Source organism: Phyllostomus hastatus, unplaced genomic scaffold (genome assembly GCF_019186645.2).
Source record: "Phyllostomus hastatus isolate PE091 unplaced genomic scaffold, TTU_PhHast_1.1 phas_contig_150, whole genome shotgun sequence".
Classification (NCBI taxonomy): domain Eukaryota; kingdom Metazoa; phylum Chordata; class Mammalia; order Chiroptera; family Phyllostomidae; genus Phyllostomus; species Phyllostomus hastatus.
The window spans coordinates 33182361-33209137 of record NW_025333611.1 but is presented as its reverse complement, the minus strand read 5'-3'; the positions used below and the strand labels follow the sequence as shown (position 1 = coordinate 33209137).

At 55.1% G+C, this 26777-nt stretch overlaps 1 protein-coding gene across 1 annotated transcript in view; it reads right to left on the bottom strand.

Annotated features, from left to right (window-relative positions):
* FSTL4 (follistatin like 4) overlaps window positions 1-25839 on the bottom strand; it is a 350947-nt gene extending 325108 nt beyond the window's left edge. Inside the window, exons 1-2 of the mRNA XM_045826865.1 lie at window positions 25665-25839; window positions 17828-17963 (exon numbers count right to left, since the gene is read on the bottom strand). Coding sequence (XP_045682821.1) covers window positions 17828-17953 — 126 coding nt within the window. The 5' untranslated portion in view covers window positions 17954-17963; window positions 25665-25839. The remainder of the gene's footprint in view (window positions 1-17827; window positions 17964-25664) is intronic.
* Between the last annotated feature and the right edge of the window lie 938 nt (window positions 25840-26777).

Here is a 26777-nt window from a genome sequence, read left to right as displayed (position 1 = left end):
AGGCCTTCGAAAATTAGGATCGGTTAGGTGTTCATTTTCTCATTGTTAAAGGTAAAGAATGAATAGAACATTATATGAGAATTTAGGGCTCTTAAATTCTAGGTGTTATTTGAAGCTCTCTGTTAAAGGTTATTCATTTACAATTTTTAAAAAGAGTGGATTGAATTTAAGGCAGTCTTATGTGGCACGTCTGCCCAAGCAACCACCCAAGTAAACACTGAAACTGCACTTGGTGGAACAAACGTCGACGACTAACCCATCACCCAGCCTTGTCGAACACGATCGCCTGTGTGCAGCCCGATGCAGGGCCCAAGAAAGACAGAGGGCCACCTTCCAGTTTTCTCTCTCTGACAGCCCAACAAATTAAAACCTAACTAATTGTTTGACTTGGAAAGTAATCCACATCCCGGCCTCAGAACGAGTGGTCTCCGTGTGTGGGACTTCCCTAACAACGAGCTGCAGCACGGGGCCCCCCCTCGGTGCCCTGGGGACCCCACCATTAACTGTCACCTCCAGCGACGCTCGCAGGGCCCGACAGAGCCCAGCACATGGGGTGCAGAGCCACCCAACCAAACAAGCGGGGGACACCCTGGGCTGTCATTACGAGGGCAGCGTCTGGGCCCCCCACGGCAGTCCCCACCTCATCCTCTCTCATCCCAGCTCACACCTGGCCTACGGCAGGCCTAAAGTTTATTACAAGAATAAAGTCGGACCGATCGTTGCTTTGACTTGCAAGAGTCCTGAGTGACTGTGGTTCTCCCCATGGCCCCTGGAGCACATGACTGGCACCGACTTCCTACACGTGTCACTTTTTGGATGAGTTTTCACGGGAACAGGGGCACCCTACGACACCTTCCTCACTCTGGGAAGCTTCGTGTCCCCCCCTCATTGTCCCGCCGAACAGGCAGCCCCAGTGCCGGCCCTGTTTCGGCACACCACGAGCCCCAAGAAAGTCGAGACCATCCTGTGGGCATTTGGCAGAGGACAGACGGCCCCTTGGAGGGAAGGGGACAGGCTTACATTTTCATTACTCATCATGCCCTCCAGGTGCCTTCCAGTAGACCTGCTTAACGTGACATTCAAACCTGCCACTTTTCCCCCTCTCAGCCAGCTGTAAGCCCAAAGTGAGATTTAGAGTAACTGTGCCTGGAAAATTAAAAGACAAAAAAGGAAGAAAGGCTGCCCTCCAGGATATTCCTCACGCCTATTTTTTGCTCTTGTCTTCGCATACAGAGTGGCCAGGGCAGGAGAAGGAGGGTGCCGCAAACACAGACAGTGATGCAGAGTTCCAGAGCTGGGGCAGGGCAGGGGCGGGGCGGAGGAGGACTCTCTGGGAGAGTGGACTGCAGGTCAGGGCTGGGCAGCGTCTGACAGCAGTAAGGCTGAGACATGTGCAGCGGCTGATATGTAGGGACAGGCACGCCCTGTCCCCCCACAGGGCGCGGGGAGACCTTTAAGCTGAGCTGCCCAACCGGAACCTCTCACGTTGCCCGAGAACCGGTCCCCTTCCCTCTGATCCTCCTGCTTGGCCGGTGACCCCTCTGCCTGTCCCCACATTTACAATCTCACATGGAGAGACAGACAACGAGCAAGCAAATGGAATTCATAAAACATGGGCAGGAAGAAGCGCCACAGTTGGAAATAAAACAGGGGCTGGGACAGGATCAGGTGGTCAGGGAGGGTCCCTCGGGGGGTGCTGCTGTTCCGGTAGAGACCAGGCCCGTTGGAGCATGGCCCTCTCCGTCACCCCTTCTGCCCAATGAGCGAGCCCCCACCTCCATGGTCACCTCCCCCAACCAAAGCTGTGGCGCCAGCAGTGAGGAGTGGTGGTGCAGGCAGCTGTGGTGGCCCCAGAAACGGCAGTGAGGATCACCATGGCAGCTCCCAATGGCTGTCGCCTCCACAGGCCGCTCCCTGTGTCCTCACAGCCCCCCGAGGGGCCTCCTGCACCCAGTCACTCACTCGGACCTTCAGCACCAGGCCTTCCACCCAGTGCCTGGTGGGTTTTGACGGCTGTCTGAACAAATAAGCAGCCTGGACTCCCGCGGGCATCTGCTTTTGTCCCGGGAGGCGAATCCCCAAACACACTTTAATTAGAAAGCACTTCCATTGTGCCACAATAAAGCTTATATTAAAAATGGAACTTAAAGTAGTTTAAATTAAGTGAGCTATATATAATTAAAAAGCCTTTAAGGCACAATAAGGCTCTTTTTCAATTTTCTTTCATAACAGAGTCAAAAAGGAAGAAGGGCACCCAACAGCTGGCAGAGCTGGACTGCTATTCACTTCGCAGCTGGTCCATCCGAGAGTCCCAGGTGCAACCACCGGTTTTGCCTGCTGTCCCCGGCCCCTCAGGTGGGGGGCTCCTCGGGCTTCAGTTCACTCAGCCACAGGATGAGAGTGTTGTGAGGGCGGAGACAGGGGTGCGCAGAGGACCCTCAGCTCCACTCCTTGGCAGGAGGAGCGCCCGCTCTGCTCTGGCACACTCAGCAGCCGGGTCAGCCCTAGCCGCCCACAGGGCCTTGGGTTTGGGGCTAAGACACGTGGAAGCTTTGCCCTCAACAGCCTGAATCATCTCTCCCCCTAAATAGCAAGTGCTGAGAAGGGCAGTGGCGAGGAAAGTGGAGGTTTTGTCAGAACTGCTTCCCTAGGCTCACCCAGTGTTTTAAAGATCCAAACAGGGATGTGTTAAATGGCCACATCCCAGAACCACTAACTCAACTGGGCTGAGACACAGGCACCAGCATTTTTTTGAAGCTGCCAGAGAGTTCAATGTGAGGACACGTCAGGGCGTCACTGAGCAAACCAAATATCTTACCACCTCTCCCTCCGAGTACGGAGTTCTCCCTCCGCACTCACTGCTCCTCACTGTGGGGCTGGGCAGCGGCACCTGGGTCAGCCTGGGTCAGCCCGGCTCCCCCAGGTGCAGGCACGGCTCTCCCAGGAGCTGCTTGGTGCCACTGCCACAGAAACTGTACATGGTGACACCAATTTCTCCTTCCAGCAAGAACCGGTGAAGCCCAGAGGCAGCTCAGGAGAGACTGTATTCTCTTTCCACAGGGATGATGCCGTGTTGGCATGCAGACCCCAGCAGCCACTGGGTGCAGGGGGAGGGGCAGGGAGGCCCAGCACCCAGCATTGGGAAGCTGCCTGCATGATGGAGAAAAGGGGTAACTGGCCTGGAGTGCACGAGCTGGCTCAGCGTGGCCACGCAGGTGCACAATGGGGCCCGGGCCCCGGCACACGGAGTCTCGAGCTGCGGGCGTTCACCTCCGAGTTCAGCCCCCTTGCCCTGAGGTGAGGCTCAGGGCAATGCCCATGACAGTGCTGTGACAACTGGGAGGGGAGGGGTATAGACAGCGCCCAGTGTTTGGTGGCTGCTGGGACCTACCAGTGTCACTCACAGACAGCACCTGGGGGACCACCGGGCATCACTTTGCCCGGCACGGAGCACAGTGCAAGGAGTGAAAGAAGTGCTTGCCCACATTTCAGGGTCTCTGCAGCAGGGCGGAGCCGGCAGTTCTGCTGGGGCCAGTGCACAAGGGCAAGAGAGACGGGGCGGAGGGAAGGCTCCAGCGACAGTGCAGTGTCCACCATGAACCCCCCACACCTGGCCAGAGCTGTCCACGCCTCTCTTGACACGCACCCCAGGCTGCCACCCTAACTTCCTCTCACCCGTGGGGCTGCCTGCTGGCTCCCTGGCCCCAGCACGTGTAGATGCTGGGACTCCTAACCCAGGGCTTTCTGTGGAACGGGCCCAGTGTGTGTCCTGCCCACAGAGCTGCCCTTCCCTCCACGATCACCGGCAGCCCTGACCGCTCACCAGCCATGGTCATTCCGTGGGGTGGGGGCTGCAACTTCCTGGGGTCCTCACATCTGGATGAGGCAGGCACACCTGTGAAGGGGCCGCCGCCCACACCTCCCTCTGCGGCAGCCCCCCACAGCAGGAGCACGCTGGCCAGCCTCGGCCTGTCACCCGGCACTGACCATCTTGTTCTCCTCCAGGGGCCGGTGGGAGTCAGCAAACACCAGCATTTTCCCACTGGGCGTCCTGACCCTTAAAATATCTGTCCGGAACTACCTTGGTCACCAACACTGGGGATCTTGCCCCCTCCCTAAGATCAAGGTCCCAGATTGTAGCTTCCAGAAGGGAGATGCCCTCCTCAGCCCTGGGAACTCCCCAAGGCCATTTCTTAGAAGCACAGATAGAGGCTGCCACACATCTTCCGTCTGGGGCCAGACCCTGCCTCCCCTTGCACAGGCCCCGCCCCCTGCAAGGGCAGGTGCTCTGGGACCCAGGAGGAATGCCTGCCAAGTCCCCACCAGGCCCCTTGAGGACCTGGAAGGAGACGGCCAAAAAGATGTTCATTCTCAGAGGCTCAATGGCTGCCCTGAAGGCCCTTCTGTTGGTGGGAGGAGATACGAGAGGTATGTGTGCCAGGGAGCCAAGGCCGGGGCGGTGACAGGGACCAGCTGTGCCCTGCCACTCCCCACGAGGAAGGTCAGGAGGCTACCTCAAGCCCCGCTGCCCTCTGGGAGGTGAAGAGGTTTCTATCTGATACCATGGGTCTGCTTTAGCTTTCAAAGCTCAACGCCACCAAATGTCCTTTTCTTAGCCTCAAAATTGTGGGGTGGGGACAGTGAGTGCACAGTGCAGTGTTCAGGAGAACAAACAGGACGGTCGGAACGCTGTGTGAGCCCCAGCTCCGCCACTCAATGCAGGAGGCCCCGCACAGCCCCCCACTGCCTTGAAGTACCTCACAGAACCGTTTAAAGAAGTCAGGGAAGGAATCTACACGAAGCTTTGAAAAAATAGTGGCTGCTTATAAATGCCATTGTCCTTCATAGCTATGGAAGTCCAAGAATTCCGTCTCGGAAACCACAGCGCCTATCAGGAATCTCCTCCTTCGTCCTCTTAGGAAAGGGTGAGGACTGCCATTCAGACTCCCAGCCCTGAGCTCCAGAGGCCACCCTCCCCTGTCACCTGCACCCCTGAGGCGTCCTCTGCTCCCTAACACTCCCGAACTCTTGGTTACACATAAACAGACATCACAGCAAACACCAGGATCCTAACGCAACAAGACCGTGCACCTGGCTGGGAGCAGCACTCGGCCCCAGGACGGGGGGTGAGGGGGAGTGTGCGATCGCATCTTGTCTTCCACGGTGACTGGCCTAATTACCCCACCACAGCTCAAGTGCGACGCTGCTCACTGGACGCACGGGTGTCAGGTTCTCTGAGAAGAGACATCTGGTGAAGCTGTGACTCACCTCCCATGTAGCCGCTTGCTTTGCTCCCCAAGAACAGTTCCAGCTAAACCTCAGCGGCCGCACTAAGGACTGCCCTGCAGACAGGAGATCTGTGACTCTGGAGTCACAGGGCCACGTCCAAGCCCCGAAGCCTGCCCCGTGTTGGCAGGCAGGGCCCTGGGTGTCAGGAGCACAGGCTCCAGGGAGAGGCGGGGTCGGAGTGGTGGCCTTGAGATGCAAGTCCGAGCCCGGAGGTCAGGCGTACTTTACAGCGGGTCTCCTGGGAAACCCCAGAGAGGGATACGCTGGACCTCCAGGCTGCCCAGCTACAGGTGAGCCAGGTTGGTGTGGGGAGGGCACAAGTGCGACAGGAAGAGGAAGACGGGCAGGCAAAGCAGAAGAGCAAAGATGTAAGACAACAAAGGCAGTCCAGCTTACAGATCAGAAACATGGACACTGTAGAAAGCCACCTCTGAAAACCTCGGGGTGCACGTTGCTCTGGGCACTTTCAGAGAGGCTGGAGGCTGGCTCCTCGGTCTCACAGCCCCCCAATCCACACGGACCTGCTCCCCCACTCCTTCCCTAGGCCTCCCAGGCCTGCACCCACACCCACTGCTCAGAGCCCTGATGGTCACCTCACATATGGGGACCTGTGCCCTGAGGATGGGACCAGGGCAGACTCTTCTTCAGTCAAGTTCTCAGAGACTAGGCCTCGCCGGAGCCGTCCAGGGCCCTGGGGCAGGAGGGCCACACGAAGGCAGAGCCAGGGCCATGGGGCTGACATTGCCTGGAGAAGGCCACAGAGTGGGGTTTACCACTTTGTGGAAAAGCCAGGCTCCAGAGGGGAGAGAAACGGAGGAAGGAGAGGCTAGGGATGGAAAGGAGGGAGGTGAGGGGCAGGCTGCCTGAGGACGTGCCGCCCTGGGCTGCCACAGCCTGCAGTGGCTCCGGGAGACCCCTGGGGCCCAGCACGCCCCCTCCTGAGCATCTCAGGAGGCGATTCTGCTCCTGGCCACCGAAGGCCCCAGATGAATTGCTTTGCCAGCGGGCCTAGAAATCCAGCCCACTGCTCTCCTCTTTTCTCCTCCCACAAGACAGGGTCCTATTCCAGCCCACGGCTACATTCGGAGGGCTCCTCCTCCTTCAATACTGAATCCTGGGCCCACCGAGATCATCACCGTCCTGTCCAAGGGCCTCCACCTCCCACCCAGCCACCTGCGGTTGGGCTCGCACTGCAGCTGAGGATGCTGTTCCCTGCATCCATCGGCTACCACGTGTGAGTGGGGAACTGACCCCTCAAAGCTCCGTTTGTGGCTTTTCTTTCTCACGATCACATAGTGAGACATCAGCCCCACGTGCAGCAATGGCCTGTACAACGCAGCTCACGGCCATCTTTTCCTGCATCACAAGACATCTGTTTCAAACGAGGTTAGGTTTAAATGTTATCACACGTTTTCATGAATCACAGATAATTTTGTTCTAGTCAGCATGGCCATAGACGCGTTTTCATTCCTGAGAGTCACCAGACCAACTGGGACAACCGTTTGGACAAGGATGGACACCTAGATCAAGATGGGACTCTAAAAGCAAGAACTACGACTTCCAGAATGGCAGCCGGGTACTGGGGTGGTGATGCTACCTGCTCCAGCACCCTGAGCAAATGAGACAGTCAGGGCAGTGATGAGTGGCCGTCCCCTCCCCACTGCCACCTCACATCCTCTGCGTGGGCCCTGGAAGGCACGGAGCCAACAAGACAGGCAGGGCCATGCCAGGTGGGACCGCCGCAGGGCAGGGCCCAGAGTGACACAGGCCCCGCTCCAGGGGACAAGTTCCAAAGGGAAGCAGGGGCTCTGGTTGAAGTTCTGAGCCGTGGACACCATGAGCTACTGCAGTCAGCACTGCGTCCAGCCTGGGTGGGTGCCACTCCTCTGTCACTCCACTTCTTCCAGTCCCCAACCCACCGGCCGAGGACTCCAGAGCAGCTGAGCCCTGGGCCAGAACAAAGCTGTGACACCAGATCTGCCATCAGACACAGCCCCCCGGGAAGGAGGACGCCTGAGCGGGGAAGGAGGACCAGCGCCCTGCCTGGGGCAGGTGGTGAGCGAATGGGGCCTGGGCAGGCGGGGGCTGCTTCCTCCCTCATCAGTCAATAAACAGACTGAACTTCCTTTGACTAACATTGAGAACTTAATCGAATCACTACACACAGGTTAGAAAAGATCAACAATCGACAGAGGTGTTTAATCCTTCTGCTAATGCAGATTCCATTCAGCAGCAGCGATTGCTCCATCTGCCTCCCAATCCGCCTCCCCAGCCACCTCCCCACCCCCACATCCCATTGGTCCTCAAGCCTCCGGAATGGAATCATAAAGCTTATTTCTCTTCAACCGCTTGGCCCCAGCACAGGGCCAAGCAGAGAGCTGAGTGCTCACTGGACGGACACCTGCTGACGACTAAGATTTAAGACCCGAGACACGCCCGCGGGCCCAGGCAGCCTGGGCCAGGAACACGTGCTGCCGTATTTTGCTGTGCATGACGTGCGCCCAGGTTTTTGGCCCAAACTTTCAGGAAAAAAATCTTTCATTTTAATTTTTTAATTCAATTTTTTAATTTATTCATAAGTTCAACAAAACTGATGATCATATTCCAGGGTGTTATTTTGCATATGGATATCATTGCTGCTTTCCAGAGTTACACTTTTAATGCATAAGCATACATAAAAGAATTAAAAACATTTGCATAGATACAGAATCAGTGCTGCCCATGGATAATGTGCATCCTTATTCTTCCCTCAGAAATGTGGGCCAAAAAGCATGCATTGCACACGGCAAAACACGGCAGGTCAGCAGATTGTGCTGAGAAGGGCCACGCTTTGGGACACAGGGACAGGCTGCCGGGGGGTGAGCACCCAAGCAGGAGGCAGAGAACCCTGCTCTTCACAGCCAAATGCCAAAGCGAACACAACAGCACATGCATCGACCAAACAGAAGAGAGTGGAGGAGGAAGAGGAGGGACAGCGGGGCTTTTCTCAGAAGCACTCCAATTAAAGCATCCGCCTGGCAGGCCTCTCCCATCCACACCTCCCACCGTGCCCACTTGAAAGTCTATTTCCCTGGGTGGGCGCAGAGAATGCGGCATCAGCAGAGCCACAGAAACCCGGAGTCTTTATGACAGAGAGTTTGTTTTAAATGTGAGGCTAGAAAGGGAAATAAATAGGTAAAGAGTTCTGTTTTCTTTGTCTAGAGAGCAAGTCTCAAGAGACAGAACAGCTTAAAGGAGCTTTTATCCCAGTTGCGCTGAGTGTCAAGAGAAGCCATCAGAAGTCCCACACCTAGTTGGTGACATCTCCAAAGAGAACTTCTGTTCCCACAGCCCTCACTTCCTCCCTCTGCAGGGACAGCTGGTGGCCGCCCTCCCTGAGCCAGAGACTGTTTCTGCTGACTCTGAGAATGAGGAGCTCGAACAGAACATTCTGCATGTTTGAGTCTGCGTTTCGCTCTCTGGGTTCCCTACGTTGGCAAGGTTCGGGTGTGCCTGCACCGTGATGCTGGCCTCTTTGCAGAAGAAACAGCCAGGGCCACCAGGTCCCAAAGACTACTCTAAAAGGGGACAGTGGCTGAGTCAAGGACTCTGCTCCCTCCCCCACACTCAGCCCATGGGACTTTCTTAAGCTTCATCTGACTCAGGAGGCCATTGGAAAGATTTGAAACTGTGACAAGATCCTACTATAAGTGGAAACTGAAGACAGTCAGGTGACTCTCTTCCGGGGTTTCTTCCATAAGGAGTCCCCGAAACTCAAGTCCCCTTGTCCAAATTCCTGTGTGATGCCAAAACAAACACTGAAAGACTGCTGACTCACTCCCCTCAACAGATACCTGAATACCTGACTTTGCACCAAGCTCTCCTGGACCCTGGGGCCCCAGGGGCCCAGACCCTGCGATACTTGTCATTGCACCAGGAAGAGGACCCTCCCACCCCAAGGGCCACCTGCTAAACTCAGAGGCACAAGTGCTACAGCTGAGGTTGGCACGCCAGGCCATGGGGAGGGAGGGGTGCCCGGTCTTCCCGACGGGCACTCAGTGGGCCTCTGAGACTCCAGACACAAGACCACAGCACTGACAGCCACATCTGAGCAGGCGCTCAGTGCCAGGTGTCACACACGCCTTCTTGGTCCTCACAACAACCCCGACATCAGGGCTGTCATCATCTGTGTGTTAAACTAAAGGTCACGGAGACTCCCTCAGTGACACAGCTGGCGAGGAAAGCAGCAGTGGTCTCAGGGCCGTGGGCCTGAGGGGCCCCGGACGCAAAGGCAGGACTGAGGGTTCCTTCCCAACCAGTGCCAAGGGAGTGGTTTAGCCCCGCAGGAAAAACCAGCTATGGGGTTTCTCAGTGACAACAGGTATCCCTAAAGGACAAAGAGGGAATGCAGGACACACACGGTTTGGTTAGGAGACAGGGGCAGGCAGCAGCCATTTCTCCCCAGAGCCCGGAGCCACCTGCACCAGGTGCCTGCACCAGGAGCTGCCCCCACACCAGCTCAGCCCAGTGGGCAGAGGCGTGTGGTCTGAAAAGGAGGCCGCCCAGGCCCCCTGCTGTGCGCAAACCCAGGCTGTCAGGTTGCTGTCTGTCACCTCTGTTGCCAGGCCAGGCTGCCAGCTCCCACACTGAGGGCCAGGTGGCTGGTGGAGATGTTTCTCTAGCGCTGCTGCTTTCCTTACTCTGCGAGAGGCTCGCTGGTCATCAGTGCGCTCCAGAAAGGACTTTTGTCAGAGGTAGAGGGGTCACTTCCCTGCTTAGCTCAGAAAAACATGCACACTTTCTCTGTAGTCCAGACCTAGAAAACCTCAAACCCTCAAACTTTAAAGTATTTTAACAAAAGTAACCATGGCAAGTTACCTTTCCAGCTAAGACCTCCAGAAGGGTTTCGATTTGAGCTCAAAGCCCCATTGGGACCCTGGGACGGGCCGGGGCCGGGCGGGGCGGGGGGTGAGCAGAGGCTCCACCTCCAAGTGTAGCATCCAGCAATCACACAGGTGCCTTCTTAGAGAGTCCTCCAGACGGAGGGGAAGCCAGTGGTCTCTCAGGAGGTCCCCGTGGGCCAGCCCCTGCCTGCCGTCAGCACCAGCTTCTCCGCCCTCCCCTGGGGAGAGTCAGGCTTCAGGGCAGCTTTTCACTGAGGGGGCCCAAGCCCCACTGGCCAGTCACCCTCCCTCCTTCGCCACAGCCAAGAGCAAACATCCCTAGATTCTCTATTCCCTAATAAAGCAAGGCCACCTTTTACTTGGAGGAAGAAATCACCAGCCACAGCCACATAGCAGCAGTGTGTCCTTTTTTAGGAGAGGAGTAAAGAGGTGGCAAGACACATTAAAAACCATGAGCAAAAAATAGTGCGCCCCACTTTCCCTTTAGAACCCAGCCACGTCTGTCACCTGACTCTGACAATGAAACCCTGTCTGCAGGTTGACACCCCCACCTATGCAGAGGGCACCTCTTTCCGGGTGGAGCACCCTCGGCTCTATCTCAGAGCTCGGTCTTTCCAGCCATGGAATTAGGGCAGACTCCACGGAGAGCAGCACCCAACCTGGTACTCGGTGTGGCTTGGACTCTAGCTCACCAGCAACTTCAAGGCCACACAGCCGCTTGCTTCTATGGGCCTCATTTCCCAGTGATCTCGGACCATTGTTCCTGTGGCCTGCCACTGTGACCCGGCCTGCCCCCAGACACAGCTCACCTCCACGGGCAGTGCAGGACGGGCCCGAGGAAGGCCCCCATGGGATACACTGCCCTTGGTTATGGAAGTGTGGCCTTGTACTTCTTTTACAAGTGACCAGATATATGTAAAGGTGTAAGGAAAGAGTGACAGCAATTCCAGGTGGTGCCTAAGTGTTGCCTTCAACAGTTTCCCCCTTTCTGCCCTGTGAAATCAAAAGGTCTGGGAACCACCTCTCCGCACGCGGTTCCCAGCCCACGGCAGAGACTTAGACAATGGACAAGAGCACCAATTCAGCTCCTTCCCGGCTCGTTCCCCGAGGACTTCCTGCTCCTTTCCCGGATACCGGCAGGCCACTCGGGCGTGCGGCACCATCATCACCTGTTGCAGCGCAGCCCTCTTTGAACCCGGGTCTGTGCTGAGGGACGGGAGGGCAGTCGGGCCAAATAGACCCCTATGGTTCCAGCCCCGAGTTAAGTGATGGCAAACTCCTCGACCGCTACACCTCCCAAAGGAGAACACACAGAGTGACTTGAGACAAAGGCGGGCCACGCTGTCAGAATGCATCTCTGTGGTTCAGTGCCCAAGAAAGAGGGAGGTGAAGCTGTGTCTGAAATAACACGCGTGCACTCTTCAAACATCTGGAAGGGGTCCCATCAGCAGCGCAAGAATTTAGATGTGCAGACGACCTGATGGAAACCCGAGTTGGCACCCTGGCCACCCCTCACGTCCCACTCGAGGAAACCAAGGTCCAGGGAAAAGGAGAGAGAGACTCAAGTCGACAGAACTCATCTGTGCCAGGCCAGACCTGCGATGCAGAGCCTCGGTGACCACTCGGCAGCCTCGCCCTGAAATGAGCAGGCTTTGGCAGACGGCATGGGACTCAGGACGTTCCTACAGGGAGTGGGACCCCTGCTCGGCTCTCCCCGACTGGGTCACCTTTCAAGTCTGGGAGTGGGTGAAAGGACTCATGGGCTTCACTCTGGGCTGGAGAGGGGAGGCCAACCCACAAAACACAGCGGGGTCAGTAGCAGTCAACACATGCCCCGTGACACCCCCAGCTCCACTGCCGTCACGGGCACTTCTACTCGCTGACCCAACAGTCACACGTCAGAGCTCTCTCCCTCCACCTTCTCACGCCCGCCCCTCAGCCCTCCATTTCCGTCCGTCCGCACTGCGACCCAGGTCCTCTCCCCAGGGACTCTGTCCTCCACAGCGTGACTGTGTTACACCCTCCCTTGGAGGAGAGGAAGAGGCACCAGGCAGAGCACAAGCCGCCCCTCCCCCAGCCCCGCCAGGATCTGCCCCTCTCTGCTGGGCGCAGCCCATCCACGGCCGGATTCTGTGTCCCACTCCACACTCAGCCAGGAGAACTGTCGGGAACACATTTCTAAATTGAATGGAAATGAAGTTTATTTTATTTTCTGATTTTCCCTACCGTCCTTGAAATATCTGAGCGCAGCATGGTGCTGGGGACTGTTGGCCTCCAGGGTCGGCCAGTGGCCGCATTCAGGGGAAGTGTTAAATGAGAATACTAATATTTTACTTTCTACAATACTTCTCGGAACCAGGACCTTGTGAAGAGAGAGACTGGGTTTCTCCCAGGCCGTGCCTTCCTGACTCAAAGGAATAAGTGCCTGAATGCAAATGTGTGTGGTCACCCATCGAGAGAGAGGTCAAGCTGAGTGGACGGACAACTTCTCAGCCTCCAGGACACGTGTCTTCCACCCCACACCAGCGAGCCTGCCCCCGCCCCCTGCAGTGCCCTCAGGGGCTGCCTGCTCGGAGAGCATGCAGGGCCCATCTCAGGCCATGCCCAGCGTTCCTGGAACGAGAACTCTCCACCTCCCAGGCAGCTGAGACAGACAGGGCCCGGGAGCCTCATAGCAGAAACCACAGCAGCGGGGGCAGAAGGACGGAGGACCTGGGTTGGCGGGACGGAAACGTGGAGCCCACGGGCGTGAGGCCTGTTAGAGTCTGTCTGTCACCAATGAGGCGTTGACTTCCCTCTAAAGGGGAGGCCAGAGAGGTAACCCTCGAGCCACAGAGGATGAATCAAGCAGATGACCGGGGCCTGGCAGGGCTGAGCTGCCAACCCCCTGCACAATGGAGCCCCAGTTACAACGCGTGGCCTGATGTCCTGATTACCAGGGTGGACAGGTTCCTGAAGATGCACAGATTATTTAGAAGCAGAGGCATAAATAAAACAGTTAGATGAGTAAGTGCTAAATGAAGAGGAAAAAAATAATGGTTTTCTGTGAACTCATAAATATTCATTTTCCCGGGTCACAGAACTTCTCAGAGCCAATTAAAACTCTGTCAATTACAATCTCAAAACGCTAAAAGGGCAGCGCACTGATTAATACAGAGCAAAGAGCTCGCCGGGGGAGGGAGAGGACATATCCGACATGAAAGACAAAGACGGTGACTTTCTCTGTGTGAGAAGGAGGAACAGGAGCCCCCGACACAGCACCACGCAGGCAGCTGTGTCCTCCCCAAACAGCCCGGCTGGGCCGCGGGACAGAGCTGGGACAGGACAGCAGGATGAGTGGCAGGGGGTGGGGGTGTGATGGGTGTGGCTGGCCCGCAGGATTCACGTCACCTCCAAACCAGGGAGGAGGGCTGGGGCCCGGGTCTAAGTGTCTCTCTCCACCTGCTTGCTTGAAAACAGGTGAGGATGACGTCAGCCCACCTTTCCCCTCACCTGCCGGCCTCTGCCCCCAAGCCAGCTCTCGGCATGTTATTTCCCCGCGTGACGGCAGCCTGCGCGTTGCTCTCTTCCTGACTGCAGTCAGGGACCTTGTGTTGATGAGCGCTAACACAGGCCAGGGTTAGTCACCCGGATTCTCCTCCTGGGAGCTCATGAGAAACACAGAATTTCAGGACGGCCCCAGACCTGCTGCATCGGCATCTGTGCTTTAACAACCCCCTCACCCCCGCCCGTTCACACGCCCAGACCTTTCTGTCCACAGGGAGGAGGGAGCCGCTTTCCTCCAAGCCCCCAGAGTGAGGGGTGAGAGTGTGCAGGGGTGCCAGTGGGCAGACCTTCAAGGCCGCAGAAGATCATCTCTTCTTCCCAGCAGTCAAGCGAAAAGAAGGGGCAGGAGTGGGGAGGAGGGAGAGTCTTGCCAGGAAGGGCCGGGGAGTATTGCCTTAAATTTAATCATGTATGTGAGAACAATGACACTTATTAAGGGAAAATGGGTTTTCTTAAAATGAATGCCCAGTCTTAGCGGCCCGGGTCCTCCTGAAAGTCCAACCAATGCCGAAAGAAGCCAGAGTATTAAAGGTCTCTGCAAGGAGAAGCCCCCTTCTGCCCCCCAGGGACAGGAGTGCCCACGAGTGTGGTGCTCAGAAAGGGGAAAGGACTAGACAGCCAGGCCGGGGCTGGGCTTTCTCAGGCTGGGCGCTGGGGTTAGGGAGCAGGGGAGTCATCCTTGTTCCTGATGCCGCCCGACATGTTTTTCCCTCCAAGACTTTCCTGTGAGAATCTGCACACACCAAAAACGTATGGTGTCTGACCACGAAGTATATCTCTGGTCTGTGAGCACTGAGGCACACCAAGCTAATAATTTTTAAAGGATCCAATATTACTGTTTCTAGTTATTCAGTGCATGACCACGAACTACGAGGAAGAGCAATTTGGAAAAAGTTCAATGAGATGCAGGAAGGATGCGTAAGGTGTGTAATGGTCAGCGTCCAATCCCGGAGCCTGGTGAATGGCAGGGTCACACTGCCCAGGGCCCAGAGTGGCAGGGGGAGCTCCTGCAAATGCCTGCCCCTCCAGAGGGGGCGGGTCCCTGGAGCTGCCACCACCTCACCTCTCGCTTTCCTGGTTGCCCCCACATACACAAAATTCTACCAATATTGATTGTACTACTGTATCTACATTAGCCAGAGCACAGGGGAAGGGGGAAAATATGAGCTATTTTAGAATTTCAATAAGCTGCATCTCTCCGAATTGTTTCTTCTGAATTCAGAGTTGCATTAGTATTCCAGGCCACATTCTGCCACTCAGTGCTTACTGAAGAGGAGCTCCGCCCTCCCACATTTCTTTCTATCTGTTTATAAAATGGCAAACTCCTTGAAGCTATTTCAATGGCAGTCTTTGTTCTTAAAACAATAATTTCACAAAATTCGCATTAGCTATAATTGCTTTAAAAACATACCAATAAGCATGCACTGGCCATTTAATCCTTATTTACCCTTGGGTCACTCGAGTAATTGGTATAATAACTTTAAAGGCAAATCAAATCTTATTAATGTTTTCCAAGTACTTTAAAACCTTATGTGAATGTGTGTTTTGTAAAGGACCACTATCAGGAAGAAAGCACATTTTACCACGTAGGGCCCGAAATGGTTTTTAGATTTAGTGAGTCTCAAGCAACTCTGTGGGTTTTGATTCTTCCAGAAAATAAAACTGTCCAAGGAAACAGCTAGAGGAGTTTCATATGGTTTTGGCAGTGAGTTACGGATGTATTAACAGCTACAATTCAAAGAAAGAACAACCCAGAACCTATAACACTCAAGGACCATCTTGGGTGTGGATAAGATACCCGCCTGGCTCGGCCGGCAAGCTGCGAAGGGGTTTGCTGGAGAGACGTTCGTGTCTCCACTGGGACAAACCTGCTAGGCAGGGAGCTAAGGCACATGCTTAAATACTTGGCGGCCCAGTCGGAGTTTGGAAAGCACCCGTGACTTCATGACTAGTACCGAAATGTTGAAAAAAAAATCAACTGGCTCAGGAACACACTGAGCTTCTATGTTTCCCTTAAAATTATTAGGCAATGTGGGGGAGAAAAAGAGAAATAAGAGAGACTTCCTCTATCTGAAAAATAAAATTGTCAGTAAGGAAAAAAACGTAGCAAAGACTAGGAGTCAGAGAGAGGTCAAAGGTAACCAAGAGTGGTCAAAGAAGGGTCCGGATGAACGGTGAGCACCAGAGCTGAGCCTCGGAAGAGGAGATGATTCGGCCACATGGAAGGGAGGGGCAGCCTCACGGGCGAGAAGACCCTGACGAGTAAGGATGTGGAGGGTTGTGCGTCAAGTGTGATCAAGGCCCGCAAACCAACCAGCTGTAAACCTTCTGTCTCCATCTAACCGCGTGCTGAGGCCGGCCGGTGCCCTGAGCCCTTCGCGGCCATCGTCTCGTTGAGTCCTCGCCATCAGCAGACCCTGCAAGTAGAGGTCCCAATCCCCTGAAAAAACTTAATCTGCAGATGAGAGAACTGGGTCCATGTAGCTATGCCTGCAGGATGGGTCTGCAGAGGCATCACTTCCTGCCCTGGAAGCATCGAAATTCCTGGACCTGGGAGACAGGGGCATCTCCTGGGCTCTAGCCTAATGGGGGAGGGGAGAGCAAAACCACAGCCCCAGACAAAAACGCCTCACTTTCTTGGAATGAGCCACCTCTTGTTGGTACACAAAGTGTGAGGGTGTTGCCAGCCGAGACAGAGAGACCCCAGCTGATATTAACATACCTTCAATTTACCTCCAACTAAATCCCACTGGAATTGGCTGGACTGTTTTCACTGAAGTGAGGGTTGGAAACAGTGGGACAATGAGCCCCAGCAATATGAGGTCCAGGCGAGCACACCTGTGTGTCTGCCCGGCTGCTTCGCTCTCAAACAGCTCCCAGGGTATTTGTAGGGTGTAGGTCACCATTTCCTCTCTGGGTGGGTGCGAGCAAAATGATTAAGCTCTTTCCATATGGGGAATGCTGTGCTCGCCTGCAAAGCAGCCTCCGGATGCTCTCAAAAGAGCATTCAAGTTGCACCCTTCACGGATTTAGATGGGCGAGCTTCTGTTTAATCATCTGCTCTCCGCAAACAGAAGCCCCGCTAACACCAGCAGGAAAAGTGTGCGGCGAATTACTGCCGAGGCTCCCTGAAGACCAAGGCCTGTAGGTTCAAGATTGCGTTACAATGAAGTACTAGTGAAAATGAAATTGCATCTTTTGATCAAATAATGCATTAACCCAACCCCACGCTTTGCACTGTTATTCACTCTGGTGAGGTGGGCTTTTCGAGGTAATGTTCCCCTCACTCCACAGGACAGGAGACACACACCGAGGGAAAAGGGGGTGGAGGGCATGCATCGAGAAGACGGTGGACGTTCAGAGGCCCCGAGCAGCTCTCGGGGATAAGTGTTCACCACACTGTAAAGAACAACCCGGGTGGTAACGGTGAAAGGGTACCGCCATTTTTTAAAGTTCACACACAAAACCTTTTCCGCAGAAAAATGGTGTCCCCCTCAAGAACGTGGGTGAGGTGTCGTGTATGAATCCCCTTCAGTGCTGCAGACTGAGCTCACTAAGCGATGAGCAGTATATTGAGACTCTCCGGGGAAGTCTTTGAGAACAAGTTCTCCGAGCACTTTAGAAGCGTTTACATACACCTAACATGCCGTTCATCATTCCCAGCGGCTCGTTAAGGCGGCCTCCCGCAGGAGCCCAGCCTGCCGGCTCTTTCTCAGCCCGCTTCTTTTTATCCACAGGCCCCAGAAAGGAGCTCATTTCTTTTAAAACATATTTTATAATTAAAAGACTTCATTAACTCACAGGGGTGCACTCCACCGTGAGCCTACATTTTCTGGGCTTTATGCACAATAGACAGAGGCCGTCCCCCCATGGAATATGTTCTCAGCACCAGAGCTGGTTACACTGTCACTTACAGCAAAACGTATTCACATTTCCTGTCCCCATCAACACATGTCGCTCCTTCCGTCGCCCCCTACCAGCAAGGGGGAGCAATTTAAATGCATCCTGCCATCTAATTGATATGGACGGAAGGTGGAGGGCAAAGCGGACACTCTAACCCTGGAAAGCAACCCATCTGAAGTGTCAGATCAGCTGCTATGCGACCATACCTCTGCCCGTGACTCCTCCACACCCGTGTGCAGGCCACGGTGGGTTCCCGGGTCCGTCCATCCCAGCGCCGCCGGCAGGAAGGCCCCGAGCAGTGTGAGGTGCAGCCAAACGCGTCCTGGTTTCATTCTGCCGACTCTGCTGAGAATATGACAAGGGCTTAGAATTAGGCTTTGCGCGTGTGAGCACGTCATGGGGTGGCTAGCGTTTACACTCAGAACCAGGGAAACCTGGGGCGAATCCTGCCAGAGGCTCTTCCGTTCTACTATGAGAGGTTATAGTACTTCTGAGCCGTAGCTCACTCATCTCTGCAATGGGGTCCACACTACGTACCTTGCAGGGTGGCTGTGCGGACTGAAGGAGTCGGCGCCAGGAGAAACCCACCTGAAATGCCACCTACCGTTGCTTCTACAAGAACAAACGAGGGTGACAAAGCCGGGTCCCCTCCGGTAGGTCACCATACATCCGTGCCTCAGTGTCCTCAGACAGCAGCTGGTACTCAATAAATGCTGCTGAGGAATCGTGTGAAGCCTGTGGCAGCCCATATGTAAATGGCATCTCAGTTTATAGGACGGTGAGCTTCAAAAGGGCATAAGAAGGCCCAGGGTTTTCACTGCACGACCAAGCTGGTTTGCAGCTGGATCCAAGCAGCCAGTGGATAATGGGATTTCAATAACCTCTACGGTGCTTCCTGAGGCTCACATGATAAATTGCCTCAAGTCCCAGATGACAAGAAATGGGCGATTCAAAGCGATCATAGATTTACCTGGACAAAAAAAAAACTGAAGATCCTACAATAAATATTCCGCTCCCCACCACGTGCTCGGCATTGCGCTAAAGGACAAGGACACCAACTGATCCACTTGCCCACGCAGCTGCACTTCTGCTTTAAGGTTTCTGCTGTGGACGTACTCCAGCCTTAACTCCAGTATCTCTAAGCAGCACAGCCAGCGGACCTTGTGATGCAGTATTCACAACTCTTACTCCAGGAAGCTTTAGGGGCTATTGATTTCTGTGAGCACCACACAATTTAGTGCTTAATTGCATGTGGCCCACACTGCATCCTGATCGTGGCTGGGAGACGAACGGACACAGAGCTTCTTGGAGGCCAGCAGCCCGTGTGACCCAGATTAGGGCTGGTCCAGAGCAGGTGTCCCCATCAAAAAGGATTAACCACATGAGGGACATTACAGTCTGTTTAAGGAGTCCACCTCTGCTCACCCCCAAAGCCAACAGCTTTGGAGGATTTGGACCCTAAACTAAGTGAAGTGAGAGGTGCCACATGATCACTAGAGCTGACGCCAAACAAACTCACTCCTGCCACATCCCAAACAGAGCTGCCTCTCCAGATTGGCTTCATGTCTCCACCTTGAGACAGAAATGCTACAGGAAGGAAAAAAGTCGGGCTAAAAATTGTGGGCATGCAACACTGTTCTGCGAAAAGGCAAGGTTATACGTTATGACTGTCTTGTAAGAGAAGGTGTCTTCTTCTATTAAAGAGGCCATAGGCACCTGCTCCTGAATCTATTTCTTCAGCTGTTCATCTTTGACACCTGTTGGCAAACTGGAGCTGCTGGGGCCATAGTCCAGGTGGCCAGCAAAGATATGAAGGTCACAGTCACGGTCCCATCAGCACCTGCTCCGTACCCCGCAAAAGGCAGAGTTGAGTGGAATGCTGCGGCTGCTCCCTGGGAGATGGCCGAGGGCTCCCAGCAGCCACCCAACTCAGCACTTCCCCCGCCCTCTGGGACTCCAGCTAGGGCATGAGTGTTGCCCAGTGCAGGGGCAGAGTGAAATGTCACAGTCAGGACGAGAAGAGAATCAAAACATCCTTCCCTAACTGCAACCAGTTCTTCTTAAAATGAATAGGGCAACTCCCTACTCTCCATGAAGTATTCTCTTCTGAACGCAGAGCCATGTTCCAGAGACTGCTGAACGCAGTCGCTGGGCTTTTGGAAATTTTTTTAAAACCTGCAACAGTAACTCAGGCTAGGACTAGAAAGACATTGCTTCCCGCTCTACTTTATCAGTCCTTCCCTACTTGTCCACTCTCAAACAGCGCTCCCGAGCCGAGCGCACACAGAGACTGCCTGCTTTTCTCCCTGCTCGTGCCGCCCAGCCCAAATAAACTAAAACCAGCAAGATAATCAAAATTTACTCTAGTAAACATGCAGATGTCAATTCCTGGAGTTATGAAATATTCAAGCCACTAAATTTAGTTTTCAGTCTGCCTAGTAATCCAAGACCAATTATGTTTGATGTTTTATTATTAATGGGTGGTGTCAAAATAAGAGCCTTTCATTTCAATTGTTGTTTTGGTGAGCTGCGAATCACTTCATTTAGGAGAGCACAGCCTGACCACAGGCTGTAAGCAGCTGTTCTGTGTTGCAGGGAGCGGGAGCTCAGCCCTGCGGCACCGGGAATCGTCTCTGGTGTCCTCTGGGGTGTGGTGAGGTCCTGGGAGATTTTATCTGAACGCAGGGGGACACATGAGCAGGGCCAACTACCGAAATAGTGCCAGGCAGCTGCTTCGTCAAGTTTAGCTCAGCTCAGCCACCACTAGATCGAACTTCATTTACATGGTAGATGTGTCTTAGATGTCATTTTGTACTCTGGGTGAGTGACAATTCATTACATCTACAACAGCAACAGCCTAAAAATTCACAACTCAAGTTTTATGACAGCTCAGTTCATAAAAAAAATTTAATATTGGGTCTAAATCAATTTTGATGACCTGTCTAGTAACCACATAATAGAGACTGTCTACTTGGTTAACACTTATATTGCAATCACGACATGTCAGGCTCCCTCCTAAATGCTTTACAGGTGTCAGCTCCTAACCCTCATTTGTGCCCCATGAGGAGGGCAATGATTATCCCCTAGTCAGATGACAGAGAAGACGGGCCACAGAGAGGCCAGAACTGTGTCACAGCCACGCAGCAGATAAGTTGTAGCAATGGACTTCAAGCCGGGCTGTTGGACTCGGTGTCTATCCTCCTAAACCCCGGCCTCAGCTGCCACCCGACACTGAGCATGATGGGAAAATCTGTGTAGGGCGAGAAAGGAGAACCTCAGCCCCATGTCTCCCTCGTCTCTGAAAGCTGCCAGGAGCTGCACTTCCCCGACTGGCATGGGTCCGGCCACAACCAGAGAAGCAGAGCAAGGGAGAGCTGAGCTGCTGCCCTGCCGCACCCACCCCTGGACGGGACCACTCGGCAGGTCCTCCGCAGCCCCTGCTGCTGCTGTCTTTCTTGGCCAAGAAGAAACCACAGGGTGCTGACAAGGCGGCCTCTGAGCTCCTGGGGCGCCCCAGCACAGCAAAGGGGGTCGCTCTGGGGCGAGGGGGCCTGTGCACACGTGAACTCCCCTCCAATGCCAAGAGCCAACAGGCCTTAGGATGGGAGGAAACTCAAGGCTGTCCGTTATAGGCGGGGCTAGGTGCCACCAATAAGGTCGCAAACCCTCTTTGTGTCCAGAAGTTCCTTCTGAGATCAATGTAGGTTTATGAACTTCATTCAGTCCATGCTAGAGGCCTAAGATTGGTTATAAATCTCCCCGAGAGTGTTTTCATAAAAGAGCTGGGACTACCTCTTCTCTCGAACAACTCATAAAACACAATCCCTTGACATTTAAGACACTGTTTCCTGGAGACGCAGTTCACTGCTTCCTCCGAGGTTTCCCGCCTGTGCTACTCTCCCCGCACTCGGGGGAACCAGGGGCCGGCCTGCCCGATGCACGGACCAAACCGCAGAGCCCGGGGGGTGAGGGCTCACCCACTGTGCACTGCCAAGTCAGGGGCCAGACCTGGGCTGAGACCCAGGCATCCAGCCCCAGGCAGCTGCCTTGTCTCTCACCTTGTCACACACTCGCGTGGGGCTGTGTGTGTGCGGGCTCCGTTCAGGTAAACTGGCTGTGCTTTCTCAGTGCTGGGTGGGCCCCACCAGGGCATCGAGCGATCCGTGTAAAAACCACAGGGTTTTCTGGCTTTATAATATAATCTTACACTGGTTCTGCTGTTTCTTTGTATTTCAATTACAGAGGTTGCCCTGGCCAGGTTGCTCAGTGGGTTGGAGGGATGCCCAGTACACCAAAATGTTGCAGGTTCCATCCCTGGTCAGGGCCCGTGTGGGAGGCAGCCGGTCAATGTCTGTCTCTCACATCGATGTGTCTGCTTCTCTCCCTCCCACTCTCTCTCCTTCTCTTCTTTCCGCTCTCTCTAAAAATCAGTAAGCACCAGGTAAGAATTTAAAAATTAATTAATTAAAGAAAATAAAATTACAGAGGTACTACAAATTCATATAAGGTAAGTTTCTAAATTCTGACTTGCTGTTTGAAAAAAATTGAAAAATATGGCATATTAGGGAGAGATCAGTGTGAATACGTGAATTCCCAGTCTGCCGCACCAGGGCCCATGGGCCAGCACGTAGGCTGTGTCTACTGAGTAGGGCCGGGGCCAGAGAGAAGCAGCGACGTTCAACTGGCGGTGGGTTTAACCCAGACTCCCCTTCCCTCCTCTGGGAACCAGCGCTGTTTGAGGAAGTGGGAGTTCTGACGGTCAGAGTTCTGAGGGGCACTGTCCACCAGCTCCCTCTCTCGGGCTCTTCCCCAGAATGTGGTAACATTACTAAAGCAGACGTGGGTGAGCCACATGGAAATGGCTTCTCTTTGTTACCAGCAGGACCGAAAATTATGAAGATGATTTGGCAGAACCAAGCAATGCCACTCAACCTTGAAGAGCCCGGGCAAGGTCCGTGACCCTGAGGCACCTGCGTTCCTGACCTTTCTAACTGATGAAGTGCATGTTCTAGCCAATTACTTGGGGCACACCACATTGCACACGTGGGATGTTGGCAGTCAACACATAGCAACCAGCTGGGGACCACCGAAGTCCTGCAGTCCTCTTCTGTATGTCTGCCCAATGTGAGAAGGGAAAAAAAAACAGTCACAGAACCCCTAACCTAAAACTCCGAGGCTATATTTTAATTTCTTCATTAACCCTAAAAACTAGGGTTAATGACCCTAGTTTTTATTTGTGAGTGTTTTAAGGAAAAAAAGAAAGAGATTCAAACTTCCTAAAGTAGTCCCTAAAATACCAACCCAGGAAATTAAGTATGGAAATATATCAGGGTAACCCTGCAATGAACCATCATGAAATTATATTGCATTTCCTATTAATTCCCGCTCTATATCTTTGGTTGATTTGTTCTAACAATTGATACATTAGGTGCCTAAATTACCCTATGCGCAATGTATAAATCTATGGCATCCGGACTTACTGTGAAGCTGAACACACACACACACACGACTTCCAGTAACCCTCACCCTTCCAGCATTCAGGTTATATCTCCTGATGCACCATCTGCCCTCAACTGCCGTTCTGTTTTATGTGAAGTTCCACGCCTTGTGTTAGGCATTGAGAGAGAAAATGTAAGGAAAGATGTGCTCTTGAAATCACTACCTAATTTCACTAAGTTAGCAAGCACACAATTTACTATACATAAGCAACACAAGAAGACTGAGTCTGAAAAGAAACACCCCCCCCCCCGCCCCCGCAAAAGCAAAGTCAGAATTAAGGCAGATTTTTAGGAAATCTCAACTATTCAGTTCCAGTCTCTGGAGCAGAGTGTGGAGTCAAACAGAAGAGCACAACACGAAGCTCACCTTAAAAACCAAAACCCCCGCAGCCTTTAGCAGAAGGAGAAGCATCCTGAGTGACTGATCAAGGTAGAAAAATGCAACACCCCCCCCCCACTCACTGCCCCCTGTAAGACACAACCAAAGGGGCAGAAGTTCTCCCAATGCCTGGAAAAACAAGCAGGACCCTCTCCGGAGCAAAGAGAGCCTTCCTGGAATTAACAAAAACTGGGGGTGATCATACAATTCTAAGAGAGCAGAGGCTACTTGGACAACTTTTAAGAGAAATTTAATAGATTGCATCAAAGACGATTTTCAGTCTGAAGTCTTCAGGGAGGGGCTGCCTTCTCCCCTGGGATGGGAAGAGGGCGAACACTCAGCTGAGTGTCTCAGCACAAATGGTGTTGTGATGCTGCAGTATCTGCACGCAAACCTCAGACACGAAGCAGACATCTGGGCCCTGCAGGGCATCAGATCAAGTCTTCCACACGAGCTACCGCAGGAGGGGCGCTGCGGTTTAGAGTCACAGACCACCTCCCCCTCACTCATTCTCTGGCACCCACTCCCTTGACCGCTGGCTTCCCAGGGGAGCCCTCCGCCCAGAGCCCGTCCACAGCCTACTCCAGGATTAAGAGAACACTAGTAAAGTCATCTCAGGCCTCCCCCCAAGCCCGATGGTAGAAAAACAACTTGGGACTTCTGAGAAAAGTCAGAATTTCTTCCCCATCCCCTTTCTCTCCTCACAGAGCGTCATATTGACCCATTCCTGGGGCACTCACCAGGGGAGACTGTGCCACTCCTATTAAAACTCTGCTTATCTTTGCCCCAGAAAACGAGGATGGGTGTTTGTGTCTCCGCGGCCCATCTAGTTCAGTTCCTGGTGCGCACACATCATTGCAACAAATTTACAAAGGGACCGACCAAAGCTACTGGCGCTGTTTTTCCCTCACAGGAAACCACGGCGGAAGCGACACCTAGAGGGGAGTGGAGGAGAAGCTGTGGAAGCGCTATCCATCACCGTCCACGGCAGTTATCAGGAGCGAGGTCGGCTGGACAGCTCCGTGGGCACCAACTCTCCGGGCGAAGGTACACACCTAGCAGGCTCAGCTCCGCGGGTCCCCGGGCTCTTCCAGAGGCCAGCGCGCTGCAGGGGTGCTCGCCACGGGTCGGCCCGGAGAGGAACCCCACTGCTTCCAGCGGGTCTCTGCCCCTGCTACAGTGGAGGGCGCAGAGTCCTCAGGTGGCGGTCCTCTGGCGAACGCGCTCCTCCGGACAGCCCTGTGTCAGCTGAAGGGAGCCCAGAAGGCTCGCACCGCTCTTGCCCCAAACTCGAGGCGACACGTGCCCAAATCGGAGCGTTCTGCCTGCGCCGCCTAGGTCCCCCGAAACTTAGAACAGGTTTCCTTCGCCAGCGCAGAGAGAGGCGAAGATAACCACAGCACGAGCTCTCTTAGGACCAAGCCCCCTGCCTGGACGTCCCCTAAACAAACTGCTCCCTAGTGACTCCTGCAGGGAACACTGTCTGCTCGGTGTAAAGGGGTAGGGGACGCGATAGAAACCCGGGTTCCGTCCTGGGTCCCGCTCCCCAGCATCCTCCGCCGAGCCCCATGCTCAGCCCCAGAGGCAGGGAGCTAGCGCGGGGAAGTGAGGGCCGGGGGAGCTCAGCGGGCCCTTGGAGCTGCAGCGAGGAGACGCAAGTTTCCCCGCAAAGCTGGAGGGAGGGGGAGTGTGCGCCTGGCCGCCCCGCACCCTAGCCCGGCCAAGGGCACGGGTCCGAGCTGAAGGGCTGCCGCTCGCCCGGCTCCAAGCCGCTAGGGGTCCGGAGCCCAAGAGTGGCGCCTTCAGGGTCTCGGAGCCCGGCACGGGCTGTGGGCTCGGCGCCAGCTGTTCTGCACCGCGCTCTGCGCGCCTTCCAGCTCACTCCGGTCCCTCCTGCAGACCCGGGCCCCAAGTCTCGGCGCCCCAGCCTTTACCCCAGGTCCTGGCCCTGGCGGCGGTAGCCCTGCCGAGCCCGGGTCCCGTGGTCCTGTGCCCGCCGCTCTTCGGGCGGGCAAACTTGGCTCTCCCGGCGCGGGCTGAGAGGCCACGCAAGCGCCCGCTCCGGGCCCTGCGGGGAGACGCGGAGCCCCGGGCGCCAGGACCCCATCGGGACGCAGCCTGGCCGGCTGGTGGTGGCAGCTTGGCACCCTCCCCGCGTCCGCGTACCTGAAGCGGCTGGGGTGGAAGGAAAGACCAGGTGGCCGGACTCTGGCGGGCGGGAGCGCCCCGTGGCGGCAGCGACGGCTGCGACCCGGGTCCACGTCCTTCGATCGGTCTCCCTGGCTGTCGGCGGGTCCCGGGCGCCTTGGAGGTTGTCGCAGCTCCAGCTCTCTGAGCTGACGCTGCCCGCTGCTGTGCCACCGCCGCCGCAGCTGCCCTATTTCTGCCGCCCGGACCGGAGCCCGTGACGTCACCCTCCCGGCCCCGCCTGCCCAATCGCCGCCACCTGTGCGCGCGGCCCTCCCGCCCGCCCGCCGCTCTGACTCGCGCGGGGCCCGCCGCAGGTGCGCGGAGCAGCGGGGCGCGCACGCGGGGCGCGAGGACTCCCGAGCTCCAGGGTGACCCTGCACCCACCGCGAGAGGGGGGTTGCTCCCGCCCCTGGCTCGCGGGAGGCCTGGCAGGCGACAACTCCCTCACCCGCCAAAACACCGCTCCTCACCTCCCTCCTCCCGGCTCCTTCCAGGCGTGGATTTTCCAAGGCTGTGCTCTCAAGATGCACAGCTGGTCTTAACCAAGCGGCCGTATAGCCTGTAGAGCGAGGGTGGGCCACTGCACCACACAGAGAGCTGTCCCCCGGACAAGTCAAATGACACTCCCCCTCGCTGAGAGCCGACAGCCTGCGAAAAGGCAGAGTTTGTATTATTCCCCTCTTCTGACTCTGCCCTCTCTCAGCCGCAGAACCTCACAAAGTCTCGGGCACTCCCAGGTGGCATGTGCCTAGCCTAGCCAAGCCGTGACAGGAAGGTGCCTGCTTCTCCTTCAGAACCAGACGTTTTGCCGCCAGAACTCATCCACAAGCCTGGGGCTTCCCGACCTTTCCGGACCCTCTTCAACACCCACAACTTTTTGAGAATGCAACCAAGCAGTCACTTTGCTTTTATTAATTGGCCTAGAGGTCAGTCTTGAAGCCTCCCAAACTGGAAACAACTTTGTAACAACTAGCGCCCCCCCCCCCTTGGTCATACTGTAGTCCCAACCCAACCTCAGACCTGAGAGGGAGACCCCAGCCAGGCCTGGCGGGTGGTGACCGATGGGGAGGGGCCTCTGTGGGGGACTGC